Source organism: Plecotus auritus, assembly GCF_963455305.1.
Source record: "Plecotus auritus genome assembly, chromosome: 3".
Lineage (NCBI taxonomy): Eukaryota > Metazoa > Chordata > Mammalia > Chiroptera > Vespertilionidae > Plecotus > Plecotus auritus.
This window is the reverse complement of record NC_137772.1, coordinates 191,580,060-191,595,326: the sequence shown is the minus strand read 5'-3', so window position 1 is coordinate 191,595,326 and position 15,267 is coordinate 191,580,060. Positions and strand designations below refer to the sequence as shown.

The window sequence follows — 15,267 nt, the reverse complement described above, 5'->3', positions numbered from 1 at the left end:
GTTCAAGAAGGACTCCATTTTGCTTTTAAATCTAAAAGGATGAAAGTCTTAGAAGGATTAATGTCCCAATACTGAGAAGAGAAGGCCGGAGACCTGGGTCAGGTAACACCTTCAGAGGGAATCTCTTTACAGGCCGGCAGAACAGGGAAGAGTGAGGTATACCTCACAGGAAACCAAGATCTGGGCAATATTTCTCCTGAATGAGAAAAACCATGAAAGCCTCTGGGAAGTTCAAGGAGCAGTGTTCCTCAGCAGTGTTAGAAAGCAGCGTTTTACACTCCCTGAAAGCAACCTACAATGTCCGCATTTAGGGTAAGGACCATAAGCCTCACCACTGTCATTTGACCAAGGCCAAGTACAAAGGCAGCGATTTTCAACTGGTGCACTGCAAGAATTTTTAAAACATGCAACAGCTGATCTCTTTTCCCTGTCAAATAGAAAAATAACAGCCAACACAACCATAGCTGTCTAGTGTGAATGAAATCAAAATTAGACCTATTTTTCTGTCAGATCGGGGAAAAATATGATATATTTTTTGGTGTGAAACAGAATTTTAGTAACTAGTTTGTGTGCCCTGAGATGAAAAAGGTTGAAAATCGCTTATCTAAGAGAGTGCATCATAATATTATTGATGGAAGGTAGACAGGTGTAGGCAAAAGAGGTTTACTAAAGTAATCAAATACAAGCAAAAGAATGCAAGATATTTTCTTACATTAAGTTCTGGCTACCACATTACCAATCCTCCATCCCCTTCCTCTTGCTCACTTAGGTCCAACTTATCTCCCAGCTGGTCCTTCAGGATACATGGTAAATTTCAAGATTTTCCCATTTCATATTCCTGCTGCTTAAAACACTCCTAATATAGAGGACTGATCCCTGAAATCATTCAGATAGTTTCTCAAATGTCCTAAATCAGAGGCCATTTCTGAATACTTATACCTAATAGAACTCTCTCCAAACTCTGCAATTTTTCTTCAAAGCATTTTCATTACCTTTTATGTTTGTATATCACCTCTCTCCCTCATTTAAATTTAAGTAAATAACCAGTGAGTTCAGTGTTGTCTTCCCAATGCCAAGTGCAATGCCTAGAATTTCATCAATGTTCAATAAAGATTTGTTGACTAAGTGAATTAATGAATTAATGAAAGCTATCTGGGATTTAATACAATAAAAAATAAATTATATCAATATTAATAGAAAGCTTCGAGATTATTTTCCATTTTAGTAACCAAAATCCATTCAAGCAATAATAAATGAATGCTATGCATTTTTCAGAATTTCTTCGCTCATGCACATTTTAACTATTTATAAAAATAAAGCTAACTATGTTAACCTACTCACGAAAGAGGCATGATTTGTTACACACTTATTCTTCACTTATGCTCTCTCCCTTTATATCACAAAAATTATATAACATTATGGTTTTAATGTCTTACCTATGAGTGAAATTATTTAAAGAAACATTATCATTTAACCATAATTTTCTTACCTAGGAACCAGGCAGTCAGCTCTCTGAAGAGTTGTGGCATCCAGTTCAAAAAGGGACGCAATGTCATTCCCATGTGGAACTGAGACCAAGGTGTACATGATCTTCTCCCCTGCCTGGCGTTTCTTCTTTGAAGTTGGAAGATCTCCATCTCTCTGTTGAGGAGATACAAGACTATTTACTTTTATCAGATTTCCATCTAAACTCTCCAGTTATTTGGGATATAAGATTTAAATTTGCATATTATTTCTTCATTGGATTACAGCAATGTGTATTTCACATTTACCAAAAATAGCAGGTCAGGCCTGACAGCCTTTGAGGCAATTATTATCAACAGTGCTAAGCCTCACACTCCTGGAGGGGTGGCTGAATCTGGGCAAATTATCCAGGCACCAAAAGTCACAATAGTTCTGTTCCCTTCCTTTAGTAAACCTATTTACATAGTCGTAATTTTGACCATTCCACATTTAAAACAAACACAAAGAAGAACTAGTGTGTTGAATCATCAAGATTTCATAAGTCAAAGAGTAAGCATGACAGTGGTTCAGAGCTCCTGCCTAAATCCAAAACCACAAATGGAACATTAACCTGGAGAGAAGGAGAAATCACCCTCAACATTCCCATTCAACTCATTGGCTTGTTCCATTAGAACCAAGAACATATTATAATAGCATATGAAGTGAAATAAATTGAGATCATCACAAATAAAAGTCTTCATGATGATGTGAAACTCAGTCAATATTTCTAGGTGACCCTTACCATTTTAAGCAGGCAACCACACAAGATTGATGATTAGATATTTCTACTTGAACTTGCCCATGTCCCAATCCTTCGTGGAAGAATTTGATGCACAAGAAACCAAAACATAATATAAGTGTAGTAATTAAGTACATAAATATAATTACTTATACGTATTTATTGAAATAAATTAAGTTTTAAAATGAGAGACAGAGAGAGAAAGAGAGCACCATTTTATACCATCACAGGAAGTTACTCAAAAGGCAAACAAATGCAGTCCATATCCAACCACAAGCATTTATTTAATGGCTGTTATGACAATAAAGTATTACACCTGATCATTGCAAAGCATTCACTTGCATTTCCATCCCAAGATTGTGAATAGCATGTTCCTTGCATCAGAAAACACTTGCAGTTTCATTCTGATGTCTTCGCAAATGGCGCACAAACTGGTAACACCTCTGAACTGTGAACAGGCAGAGAAACTGCAGGGTTTTGCTTTGAACCTAGAACTACTCTAAAAAAAATGTGTCTATTAAAAACTCCAGAGTCAATAAAATATTTGTAAATCATATATCTGATAAGAGAATTATATCCAAAATATATAAAGAACACTTACAACTCAATCGTAAAAAGACAACCCAATTAAAAATTGAGCAAAGGCTTTCAATACACATTTCTCCATAGAAAACATACAAATGGACAAAAAGCACATGCGATGATGCTCAGCATCATTACTAATTAGTTAAATGGACTAGGATGGCTATAATCACAGAGACAGACACTGACAACTATTGGTGAGGATGTAGAGAAATCATAACACTCATGGACCACACAAAAACTTGTACATGAATGTTGGTAGCAGCATTATTTATAATAGCCAAAAAGTAGAAAGAACCCAAATGTCTATCAAATGATAAATGGATAAACAAAATGTGGTATATGCACACTGGAATATTATTTGGTCATAAAAAAAGAATGAAATACAGATACATTCTACAACATACATGAACCTTGAAAACACTATGCTAAGTGAAAGAAGCCAGACCCAAAAAGCCATATATTGTATGAATCCATATATGAAGTATCCAGAATAGGTAAATCCATAGCGACAGTAGATTTGTGATTGCCAGGGCCTGGCGGGGAGCGGGAATGTAACAAATATAGCTATTTGGAAGGATGGTAAAACCTCTCACATTGCCTAGTGTTGATGCAACAAATTAGCATTCCAGGCTTCTTGGAGAAATCCCTTATGTCTAAAAGGAATATGTGTCATCTAATTTCCTAAGCCCTGCACACCAATCTTATAATTATAATTTAACTTTTAATATAGATTTCCCTTCAAGGAAAATGCATTAGATATACTTGATTTAGATATACTTAGCAATTGAAAGTTGGCATTGTGGTTTATACATCAGTCATCTGTGAGTTCATTTAGCAAGAGTCGATCCACCTGTATGCACTCCCCTTTTTCAATGCTAATAAAATGAATTTTCTAGACTTATAAAAAGACCTTAAGATTGCCCTCCTACCCCATCCTCCTTGGTAACATCTCCCAATGGGGGTCCCAACAAAAGTCGTCAGAGACCTACTTTATACTGAACAATAAAAATCTCTTCCAAGCATAGAAAAACCTCACTTCTTGGGGCTAATTTTAAAAGGTCACTCTGAGTTACTCACTATTTAAGACCCATGGTTTAATTTTAATTACATAGGATAAGTGGAATCTACTATTGTACTACTAAATAATTTACTTAGGTCCTAGGGGGAAAAAGGCTTTAATGAATAGATAAGTTTCATTTATAAATAGCCTAATAATTGTTAGTGTGAATAAGAGCTTTTAACCTGTTTAGGATTTTTTAAAGAGTGCTGCATTCTTAAATTTTCTGCTTCCAATCTCTTTTACTCTGTGAATTTGCTTAAACTCTCCTTCGGAAACAGTTTGACAGTAAAATTCAAGCCAGACCCTCAATATTTTTAAAGAGCAAAATGTAAATAATGAGCTATAAGTATTATAATTTTAAACGTATGGTTCAAGCTTCATTGTACAAGAAAATCAGTCTTATATGTCTATAACACAAAGACAGTTCAGCTCAAAATTATATGTTTGTGGCTTTTGTATATAAATCCATGTCATTTTTTAAGTAAGAAAAAGACACAAAAGCACTAGCTCCCCACAGAGAATTACAGAAGCACAATGCCCTCCCTCTTGCATCATGAGAATCCATTAAGGTACAGCAGAGCTTAGACAGGTGTTAAATTTAAAATCAGCTAGCTATCCAAAACACTCAATTTAGGGAATACAGGGCCTCAGAATATTAACCTAGTCTGCTGGGCTCTTATAAGACTAGCATTTTCACTTGGAAGAAAAGGCATGCAGCCGCCCGGGTTACAGGAGTTGAAAATCCCTTATGAAAATCAGGCCCAGTAACCTCATGGCTTGCCTGGCTTCCCCTGCCTGTCCTGGGGCAGCACAGCCGTTAGCCTCCTGTAACACCTTCTCTGTTGACTCAAATGTGAGTCATCGGATTTTTAGCAGAGACATCACGTTGCAATTCTGTTGTTAGGAGCCAGAGACATTCTGTAAGAAACAATGTATGCGTTTTCAGGGCTGATTCAGACCTGTGTGAAGCCACAGCAGCATAATGATGTGCAGGCATCTGTGTTTCTGTTCAGACCCTCAGGGGCTCTGCCTGCTGACTTTATGTAACAGACACAATCCTGCCATTTAAAGCTGCAGACACTTCTTTTGCCATGGTTCCATAACAATCTGTTATTCTCAAACAAAACCCTAATATGACCCCTTTTTCTTTTCCTTATCACACTACCACTGATGAATATATAGTAAAACTCAAGGAAATGTTTTTACTTAGACGTGATAGATGGTGGTCTTTCTGAATGCGGTACCCACCAACCCACCCACCCCCCCCAAAAAAAATTCTACAGAATAGAATTTTCAAGTATATTTCATCAACGTTTCATAGTCTCTAGAACATTGTTGTTTGTGTATGTTTATACACAAAGACGGATGATTCTCACCCTAACCGGTTTGGCTCAGTGGATAGAGCGTCAGCCCATGGACTGAAGGGGTCCTGGGTTCAATTCTGGTCAGGGCATGCACCATGGTTGTGGGCTCGATCCCCAGTAGGGGGTGTGCGGGAGGCAGCTGATCAATGTTTCTCATCAATGTTTCTAACTCTTTATCCCTCTCCCTTCCTCTCTGTAAAATCAATAAAAATGTATTTTAAAAAAAGAAAAAAAAAAGACTGATGGTTCTCAACAGGAAGAAAGTCTGGCCCCCAGGAGGGCATGTGGCAATTTCCAGATACACTTATAGTTCTACAGCTTGGGATAGGGGGAGCCACTGCTGGCATCCAGTGAGTGTAGTGCCCATGGAGGATGCTGAACATCCTACAATGCAAAGGAAAACCCCCCACAACAAAGAATCATCGGACCTAAGACATTAGTATTGCTGAGGTCAAGAATCCTCAGCACAGACAAAAGACACTCCCTTGAAAAAATCAGATCACATCCCACATAAATATGGTCATATTCAAATGGGCGGTGCCATTCCCCAAAAACCCCCTTCAAGGAGCCATTTGAAAAGATGCAGCCTTTCAAGGAGAAGAACCAAATAACTGTCAGGTTCCCGGCCGGGGTTGACACAGCTCCAGTATTTACAGAGTCCCTGTGGATGCCATACATTTGTAAGATTGGAAATAATAGGCTCTTTTGTAAAATAAATACAGCAATTTGGGTCTTAATAGGAGCTCTGACACACACCACCTCATTTCAGCAGCATCATGCATTAACCTTTGACACTTCAAACATGGAAGGCAGCATTTTGATAAAGGTTGATAAATTACAGGGAAAATATTAACTGGATATTAAACAGACAACACAGGGAAAATTAGGAAAGAAAGTAATTAGCATGGTCACAGTGAACTTGGTGTTACTGGAGCCCAGATCTGAGGTGAGAGAGAATTCTATTCTGCTTTGGGAAATTGGTTTCATTTTTCATAGGTGAAACTCTAACTGCTCCTTTGTTTTCTTTTTTTACACAGAAATGTAATTATTGCTAGGTGGTAAATGGTCTATAAAATGAGGAGCCCTATTGTTAGCTTTATTGTTCCATGTTCTAGGTTTTATTTACTTTCAAGCTGGGGATTTTTGGAGAGGAAAAGAATAGAATAAAATGCCTTCATTTGTATGTGTCTCTGAGATGACAGATGACATCCAGTCATAAACTTCTACAGCAAAGGCAGAACCACCTGTGTGACCTGCAATTAAAGTATTGCTCAAACAAAAGAGTGCCCTTTCTCACCTTTAGAGGTGAATGAAGAAATCATATTCCAGAATCAAAAGGAAAAAAAATCTATCACATCTAAGTAAAAGCTTAACTAACACAAAGAGTGAACTTCATCGTGGATTTATTACTTATATTCTTTATGCTGCTCCATAAACCTTCATACTCTCTATTCTCCCACTCAGTTCTGCCCAGAATTATTAGCACCACCACCAAATAGTATGTAGCTGAAAGGAGATGAGCTCAGAAATTCAATTCAATTCGATTCAATTTCACTATTTGAAGCTTTGATACGATGCCCTTTGAGTAGCACACTTTAGAATATCAGAAATATTAGTCATCTAGTTGATTGATGACTCAATGTTCCCCTGTAAATAGAACGCAGATTATTCCAAATAAAAAAGATTGGCCCTAACCAGTTTGGCTCAGTGGATGGAGCGTTGGCCTGCAGACTGAAGGGTCCCAGGTTCGATTCTGGTCAAGGGCATGTACCTTGGTTGTGGGCACATCCCCAGTAGGTGGTGTGCAGGAGGCAGCTGATAGATGTTTCTCTCTCATCGATGTTTCTAACTCTCTATCCCTCTCCCTTCCTCTCTGTAAAAAATCAATAAAATATATTTTAAAAAAAGATTGTCCTACTGTCCTATTTAAATATGATGCCATAATTCCATTTCTCCAGCCTAATTTCTTCTCACTTTTGAAAACTAAATCTAGACCCAACATATCTCTCAGATGCTAGCTGTCTGCAGCGTTTAATCACAAATGGCCTTCAAGTTGCTAGAAATCTCCCTAAATATTCACTAGTAGACACCTTATAATCTAAGCCATATCATTCATCTTTTCCCTTTTAGCTTTGATCACAGCCTCTAATCCAGGGGTGGGCAAACTTTTTGACTCGAGGGCCACAATGGGTTCTTAAACTGGACCAGAGGGCCGGAACAAAAGCATGGATGGAGTGTTTGTGTGAACTAATATAAATTCAAAGTAAAGGAGCAGAGGGGAGAGCAAGAGAACCAGATAGAACAGCTGGATCCGGCCCGCGGGCCGTAGTTTGCCCAAGGCTGCTCTAATCAGAGAATCTCCCTCAGAGACCCTCGTCTTGAAATTTCCTATCAACTTTTCAATTTGTTCACATAAAATATAAACAATATATTTGGGATTTGTTTGGGGGGAGAAACAATTCTACTCACCACATTTTTTCCTTCATTTTGGGCATCTCGATAATCAGGATTAAGCTAAAAAACAAAACAAAAACAAAAACTAGTTTGAACTGCTACTAAAAGCACATTAACAAGATCAATGATCTTTAATTCAGCTCACTATTGTACCCTTAACTAAATATAATATGAAAAGAAGCTAAGAAGGAAACCATTAGCAAACATTACAATTTAAAACATCACCTTCAAACTTTAGTTGAAGGAGACATGAGCTAAAATGCCAGGTGTATGGGCTTTATAAGAAGAGTTGACATCTTTGAACGGGTGAGAGCTGACAATCCCACGTCCTCTGAAGAAGCATTCAAAAGAGTTCATTTTACACACCACAAATTCTACCACTGACTAATAACTCAGACACCAGTTTTCAAAAATACAGCAAAGGAAAGTTTTAACAATGAGTCAAGATCATGCTCCACAAGCTATAAACACAAGAAAAGAAAACTGAGCAAAAGGGGAGAAATATATCAGATATACTAGTGGCCTGGTGCACAAAATTTGTGCACAGGGGCGGGGGAGGGGTGGTTCCCTCAGCCCAGCCTGCACCCTCTCCAATCGGGGACCCCTTGGAGGATGTCCGACCGCTGGTTTAGGCTCAATCCCTGTGGACATCCCTAAACCAGCAGTTGGACATCCCTCTCGCAATCTGGGACTACTGGCTCCTAACCACTTACCTTCCTCCCTGACTGATAGCCCCTAACTGCCTCTGCCTGCCTGCCTGATTGCCCCTAACTGCCCTCCCCTGCCAGCCTAATCTTGCCCCCAACTGCCCTCCCATGCCAGCCTGATGTCACCCCCAATTGCCCTCCCCTGCCAGCCTGGTTGCCCACAACTGCCCTCCCCTGCCAGCCTGATCTCACCCCCAACTGCTCTCCCCTGCCGACCTGATCGCCCCTAACTGCCTCTGCCTGCCTGATTGCCCTTAACTACCTCCCCTGCTGGCCTGATCTCGCCCCCAAATGCCCTCCCCTGCCAGCCTGGTTGCCCCCAACTACCCTCCCCTGCCGGCCTGGTTGCCCCCAACTGCCCTCCCCTGCCAGTCTGGTTGCCCCCAACTGCCCTCCCCTGCTGACCTGATCTTGCCCCCAACTACCCTCCCCTGCTGGCCTGATTGCCCCTAACTGCCTCGGCCCCCACCACCATGGCTTTGTCCGGAAGAAGTCAGACATCTGGAAGATAGCTTGTCGACCCAGTCTAATTAGCAAATTACCCTTTTATTAGTATAGATATCAGATATATGAGCTAATAATGCATGAGGACTACTGAAACAAACAACAGCGTTATGTCTGTGGGCTTGGATTGCGGAGTTTAGTGTCATTCCAATAAGAAGGATGAATTTTGCACATGTGTTGTCTTTCAGACTGCAATCTTTTCTTTTAATAATTAATATAGGGTTGCTGCTTCAGTGAATTTATTAAAGTGATAATAACAGTGAGGATGAGGAGGCTGAGGAGGAGAAAGGGGGAAAAGAGAAGTCACACAAATAAATCTCTGGCTATATAAATTCACCAATATTAACTAAAGGCCAAATAAATATATGCTTCAATGTATGTTGTAATTATACTGTTGCTTTCCTTCTCCAAATATAATATGAGCAGTAATTATTAACATAAGTAAACTAAGGCTAAATTGAAAAAAATATATTTCTCAAAAAGAAGATAAAAGACATGGTCATATGGAGATTCCTGACTATTTTACTACTTTAAAGAAAATACTTACTTATGTTAAAAATAAATTATAAATCTGGCATTGGGAAGAAAGACCTAATATGCTATCCAATCATTTATCCAAAAAATATTAATAGAGCATCTATAATGGGTAAAGTACAGTGGCATATGGTATTTTAGGAAAAACAAAGAGAATATGGTCCCTGACCACAAGACCATACAATCTAGGAGGAGAAATAAGACATAAATACAGTTAGCCTAAATACAATATAGAATGTGGCAAGAGATATAAGACAGGAATGAATAATTTATAAATAATATAGGTCAGAAGAAAGAGGAATCTGTGGTCGGAAAATTTATTCAAGAATAAATGCATGCCCTGGTCGGTGAGTTCAATGGTTAGAGCATCAGCCTGTGCATCAAAGGGTCTCCAGTTGGATTCCCAGTCAAGAGCACATACCTGGATTGCAGGTTCAATCCCAGGCCCCTGTCAGGGCGAATGTGGGAGGCAACCAATCTATCTGTCTCTTTCACATCTGTCTCTTCTCTTCTCTTCTCTCTCTCTTTTCCTTCTTCTCTCTAAAATCAATTTTTTTAAAAACAGACTACATTCATGGAGAAGGTAGCATCTGAGAAAAGCCTTGAAGGATGGGCAGAATTATAACTGGCAAAGAAGGAAAGAATGAGTGAAGCAGACAGGCAGTGCAAGGGAGTGAGTGCCATGTAGGTGAGAAGATGAGATTTGCTCAGAGAAGACCCATAAATGTCACTTAAGCAATACTTTTTTATGCTTTTAAAGGTTACTCCTTCCTCCCTATAATTATCCTATTAGAAGTGATTCTTTTTTTATATATAATTTTTTTATTATTTTTTTAATTGTTTGAAGTATTACAAATAGTAGTACATATGTCTCCTTTTTCTTTAACCCCACTTTACAGAGGAGGCCCCGGGGACACATCAAAGGAAGTACTTGTGCAAAGTCTCACCGCTGGTGAGTGGCAGGGCGATTTGGAAGCACTGGTCTGAAGGTTCCAAGGCCACATCTTTCCGACAGCATGACTCCCTTCCTGCCTCCTAAGGAGGAGTGGTGTGGCCCAAGGTGGGAAGGAAGTCCCCCACAGACCAATGGGGACTAGAAGCCACCGGCTAACAGGTTTGCATCTTCAGAACAACTTTGAATATCCTTGGGAAAACATTTGCAGAAACAAGACATTAAAAATCCTCAACTGGCCATGGAGACAGAGCATGAAAGAGTCAAAGTAGCCAAGGCTGGAGTGAGAGGTGGTAGAGAGCCAACAAAAATAGCAATGCTGACATGGGAAGGAGAACATGGATACATAAGATTTTACAGAGTCAGTCAGTAGAATCTAAATGTGTAAACTGAGAGAGAAAAACATGTTTATCATGACCCTCAAGTTTGTAACCCTGAACTAAGAAAATTCACTATTTTGCAGGAAAATAATTCCATCTTAGATATATATATATATATATATATATTGAGTTTCAATGGCAGTGGGGCATCTGAGATCAAATTAATGGACCACTAAAGCCATGGGAGTGAGTGACAAGAGAATACAAAGAACAAATACCCACTGCCAACCTCTGAAGGGAGTTGTCATTTAAATGGCCAAAGAGGACTAGAAAGAAAAGTCACGTAGAGAATGTCACGTCAGTATAGAAAAGTGGCAGACAGAGAGTATAGAAACACATAGGCAGTGAAAGTCATGGTCGAACCACAATCAAATGAAAGACAACCGCAACTTCCATCTAACACCATAGCAAGAAACAAACCGAAAGCATGTAAATTCAAAAGGAAAATGTTACTTTTTAATAATAAAATGTTCTTTAATCTATTACTCTTACACATGACATTAAGGTCATTAAGTCATCATGTGTGCATTCTTAAATGTTTATATATGTATATTCCTTTCTAATTACTGGCTTTTCAGAGCCAATCTATTATTATAATTAATAAGTCTAAACAAAGAAGAGAAGAATAACATTTACTAAATGCTTATATGTGCCAGGCACAATTTATATTTTGATATATAATTTTTACTTGATATGTTAGTATAATATCTGCTATATAAATATTTGTGTATACAGGATCAGGTATGTATGTTCTATTGTATTTATGCATATATATGTATATATATATATACCCATATACATACATACAAACCCTGCTCTCCAGATAAACTTATATTTAAACTATAGCCCTAATATTGATAAGATCCTATGCCAATGTACAGGATCTTGAATACTGTTTTAACTAATTAATTAAATCCAAAGGCCATTGCATATTTAGAAAATAAGTATTTACTGCCATCTGGTGGAAGCTTTGCCTACCTACAAACAAATAAGCAAGTTAAAAAGGCAATATAAAATCTTTAACCGGAACATTATTTTGCACTACTCAAATCTATCCTGCTTTAGTAATATTCAAAGAAAGAAGGTATAAAAAACAGCAGATCAGAAATTGTGATGCCTGATTTATAATTCTTCCCACGACTGGGAAGTACTATTTACTGAGGCTCCCTTATTATCATATTCAAAATATAATAAAATTACTTTCTCCCCCAAAGATATAGCTGTTAACTCTCCTACACCAATAGGTGACAAGAGTAAAAGATCTATGGCAAACTGGCGATGAGTGTGCTGACAGCTGACAATTGTGCTGTGTATGTCTGTCTTCCTTCCCCTCATGTCACCTAATTACATGAACAGCCCACAGAAACAGATATTATAGGGAGAGAACTGAATCGTAATGCAGTACCTGATGAAGTCACAAATATATTATCTCATTCATAATTAAATACTTTATTCCACATTTTGTCCACAGCTTTATAGCACTGTGTATTTCTCCAAAACAAATCTTGAATTCTATAAAGCAATACTGTTGGAATCTCTAAATTGAATAAGGGTCCATTTCTAAACCCCACTTACTTTATATGATATTGTGAATTATAATAAAGAATATGTATTTGGTCTTCAGCTCCTTTTCTAGCACAGAGCTTCTAAAACCCTTGAAATTTCCTAGGTGGTGAGAGAGATAAAGGTGTCTTTTGTAACATTAAAAAGATGACTTTGGAATGCCCCTAGGTAACCTAAGGATGGATGCTATGATTGCAGGGTTGGGACTTTACAAAGCAGGATGGTGACTTGTTCACTAATGGCCAATGATTTAATCAATCATCCTATATAATAAAAGCATAATATGCAAATCAACCCAATGGTGGAACGACTGGTTGGCAGGGGGCGGGGCCAGCAAGCAGGTGGCACCAGGCCAGCCAAGGTGCATGCCAGCGGGCAGAGGGAGGGGACAGCGATGAGGTGGGGGGGGCAACAACCAGTGGCAGGGCGATGGGGGCGAGCACCATCCCCTGATCACCCGCCTAATCGCCTCCCACAGAGGGAGGCCAGTCTGTGGCTTAAGCCATCAGTTGGACATCCCCTGAGAGCTCCCAGACTGCGAGAGGGCGCAGGCCAGGCTGAGGGACCCCCCTGAGTGCATGAATTTTCAGGCCTCTAGTAACTATATAATGAAGCCTCCATAAAAATTCAAGAAGACAGGGCTCATCTTCTGACTAGCTTATTTTGCTTAGCATAAATACTCTCCAGGTCCCTCCATGCTGTCTCAAGGGTAAGAGGTCCTTCTTTTTTCTTTTTTCCCACCCTTTTTAAAAATGTTTATTGTTGAAAGTATTACATATGTCCCCACCTATTCCCTCCAGCCCACCCTTACCCCCCACCGCAGGCCCTCACCACCCCACTGTCTGCATCCATGGCTTATGCATATATGCATACAAAGTCTTTGGTTAATTACCTCCCACCCACCCTCCCCCACCTTCCCTCCGAGATTCCACACTCTGTTCCATGCTTCCATGTCTCTGTATCCATTCCATTCATCAGTTTATTTTGTTACTTAGATTCCACATATGAGTGAGATCATGTGATACTTGACTTTCTCTGACTGGCTTTTTCACTTAGCATAATATTCTCCAGGTCCTTCCATGCTGTCTCAAAGGTTAAGAGATCCTTCTTTTTGACAGCTGCATAGTATTCCATGATGTAAATGTACCACAGCTTTTTTATTCACTCATCTACTGATGAGCACTTGGGCAGTTTCCAGATCTTAGCTATTGTAAATTGTGCTGCTATGAACATAGGGCTACATACATTCTTTGTGATTAGTATTTCAGGTTTCTTGGGATATATTCCTAGTTCCTCTTTAAACACAGATTTATTTGAAACACAGTTCTTTAAAGATAAAACCCATTCTCCTTAGCTTAGAATATGTGGCCTGAAAAAGGCAGCTGCCCTACATTTCTGGCCCCACCCCTCTCCTCCAACCTTCTACCACCACACCCTATGTGTGACATATGTATCACATCTATGGAACTAGTTTATACAATACCCCAGGCCTCCTTCCCTGTAGAAAAGCTGTCCCCTCTGCCTGAGCACACTCTCTCTTTCTCACCTGCCTTACTCTTCCATCGGGCAGGTCCTCCTCTGGCCTCCTCACCCTTCCTTGTACCTCCCTGGCACCTTTACCAAAGGTGTGTTGCACTTTAGTGCTTTCTCATAAGCCCGCCACAATCCAATTTGCTACAATACGTTTATCTCACGGTACTGAGAGCTCTTCAAGGGTGGAAATTAGATTTTTCTAATGACATCACTGGTATCTATCAAATGTTTACAAATAGCTGTCCAATCCCAACCTCCAGGGTAGCCGCCAGGATCAACTTCACTCCTATTACTAATTAGATCCTATTCAAACACTTCCTTTCAAAACCTACAAACAAAGGGTTACTCGGTAATTCTGGTTGGAGACCATTTCTTTCAGCTGCCCTCTCTTTTTACATTGTCTACACAGGATTTAGACATTCCACATCTCTATCTGTCTCCTTGGCATTTTCAACAAGGATTTTCCTTTTATTTCTCTGCCAACCTGGGTCTATTGCTTTCTTTGAGAACCATGGAAAAGTTCACCCCAAGCAAGAGCCTTCTTTAGTTAATCCCACACGAACCTGACTCTACCTGCACACACACATAATCAGCCCTCCACGGCCTTGCCTGCTGATAATCCTGTGTCATCTATTAAGTGCTGCTTTCTAAACTAGAAGGTTCAGAAAGGGCAAGGACTGAGTCCTCTGTTTCCTGCTCTACCTGCAGCATTCTCTGCCAGGCTGTGCAGTTATCAGGCACTTAAGAAACATATGGCCCTAACCGGTTTGGCTCAGTGGATAGAGCATCGGCCTGTGGACTGAAAGGTCCCAGGTTCGATTCCAGTCAAGGGCATGTACCTGGGTTGCGGGCACATCCCCAGTAGGGGGCGTGCAGGAGGCAGCTGGTCGATGTCTCTCTCTCATCGATGTTTCTAACTTTCTATCCCTCTCTCTTCCTCTCTGTAAAAAAATCAATAAAATATATTTTAAAAAAAAAACATATGAAAGCAGGTATGAAATCTTAAAGATGATGTTTGCTGTTGTATAAGTTCCAAAATAATTACTCACAACTCCAGCATTTTCAACATCCATCGCAACATGTGTGTCTTGTTTTTTAAGTAGTATCTAGATATTAAAATAAAACTGAAAAATAAAATAAATAAAAGCCATGGAGCTTTTTCTCTCTTATAATAAAACAAATGCTTCTGGGATGTTACAACTCAAAATGTTGGGAACTCCCTACCCCGCCTCAAGGACATGAACAATGCTTTGCAATTAAAGATCTGGGCATCTTTAAAAAGCAAAAGGATGATCATTGTTTTTCAACTGTCAGAGGCTAGTTTCCACCTATTGTTGAAAATCAGTGTTTTATCAAGCGACAGTGACTACAATTGCTGTGACTTTGCCA

General features: G+C 39.4%; 1 protein-coding gene across 2 annotated transcripts in view; it reads right to left on the bottom strand.

The window, feature by feature from the left end:
- The window catches only part of ITPR2 (inositol 1,4,5-trisphosphate receptor type 2), a 456,678-nt gene that overhangs the window by 329,378 nt on the left and 112,033 nt on the right, over nt 1–15,267 (bottom strand). For both annotated transcript variants that reach the window (XM_080660463.1, XM_080660464.1), the window contains exons 10-11: nt 7,721–7,765; nt 1,490–1,641 (exon numbers count right to left, since the gene is read on the bottom strand). In XM_080660463.1, coding sequence (XP_080516589.1) covers nt 1,490–1,641; nt 7,721–7,765 — 197 coding nt within the window. The remainder of the gene's footprint in view (nt 1–1,489; nt 1,642–7,720; nt 7,766–15,267) is intronic.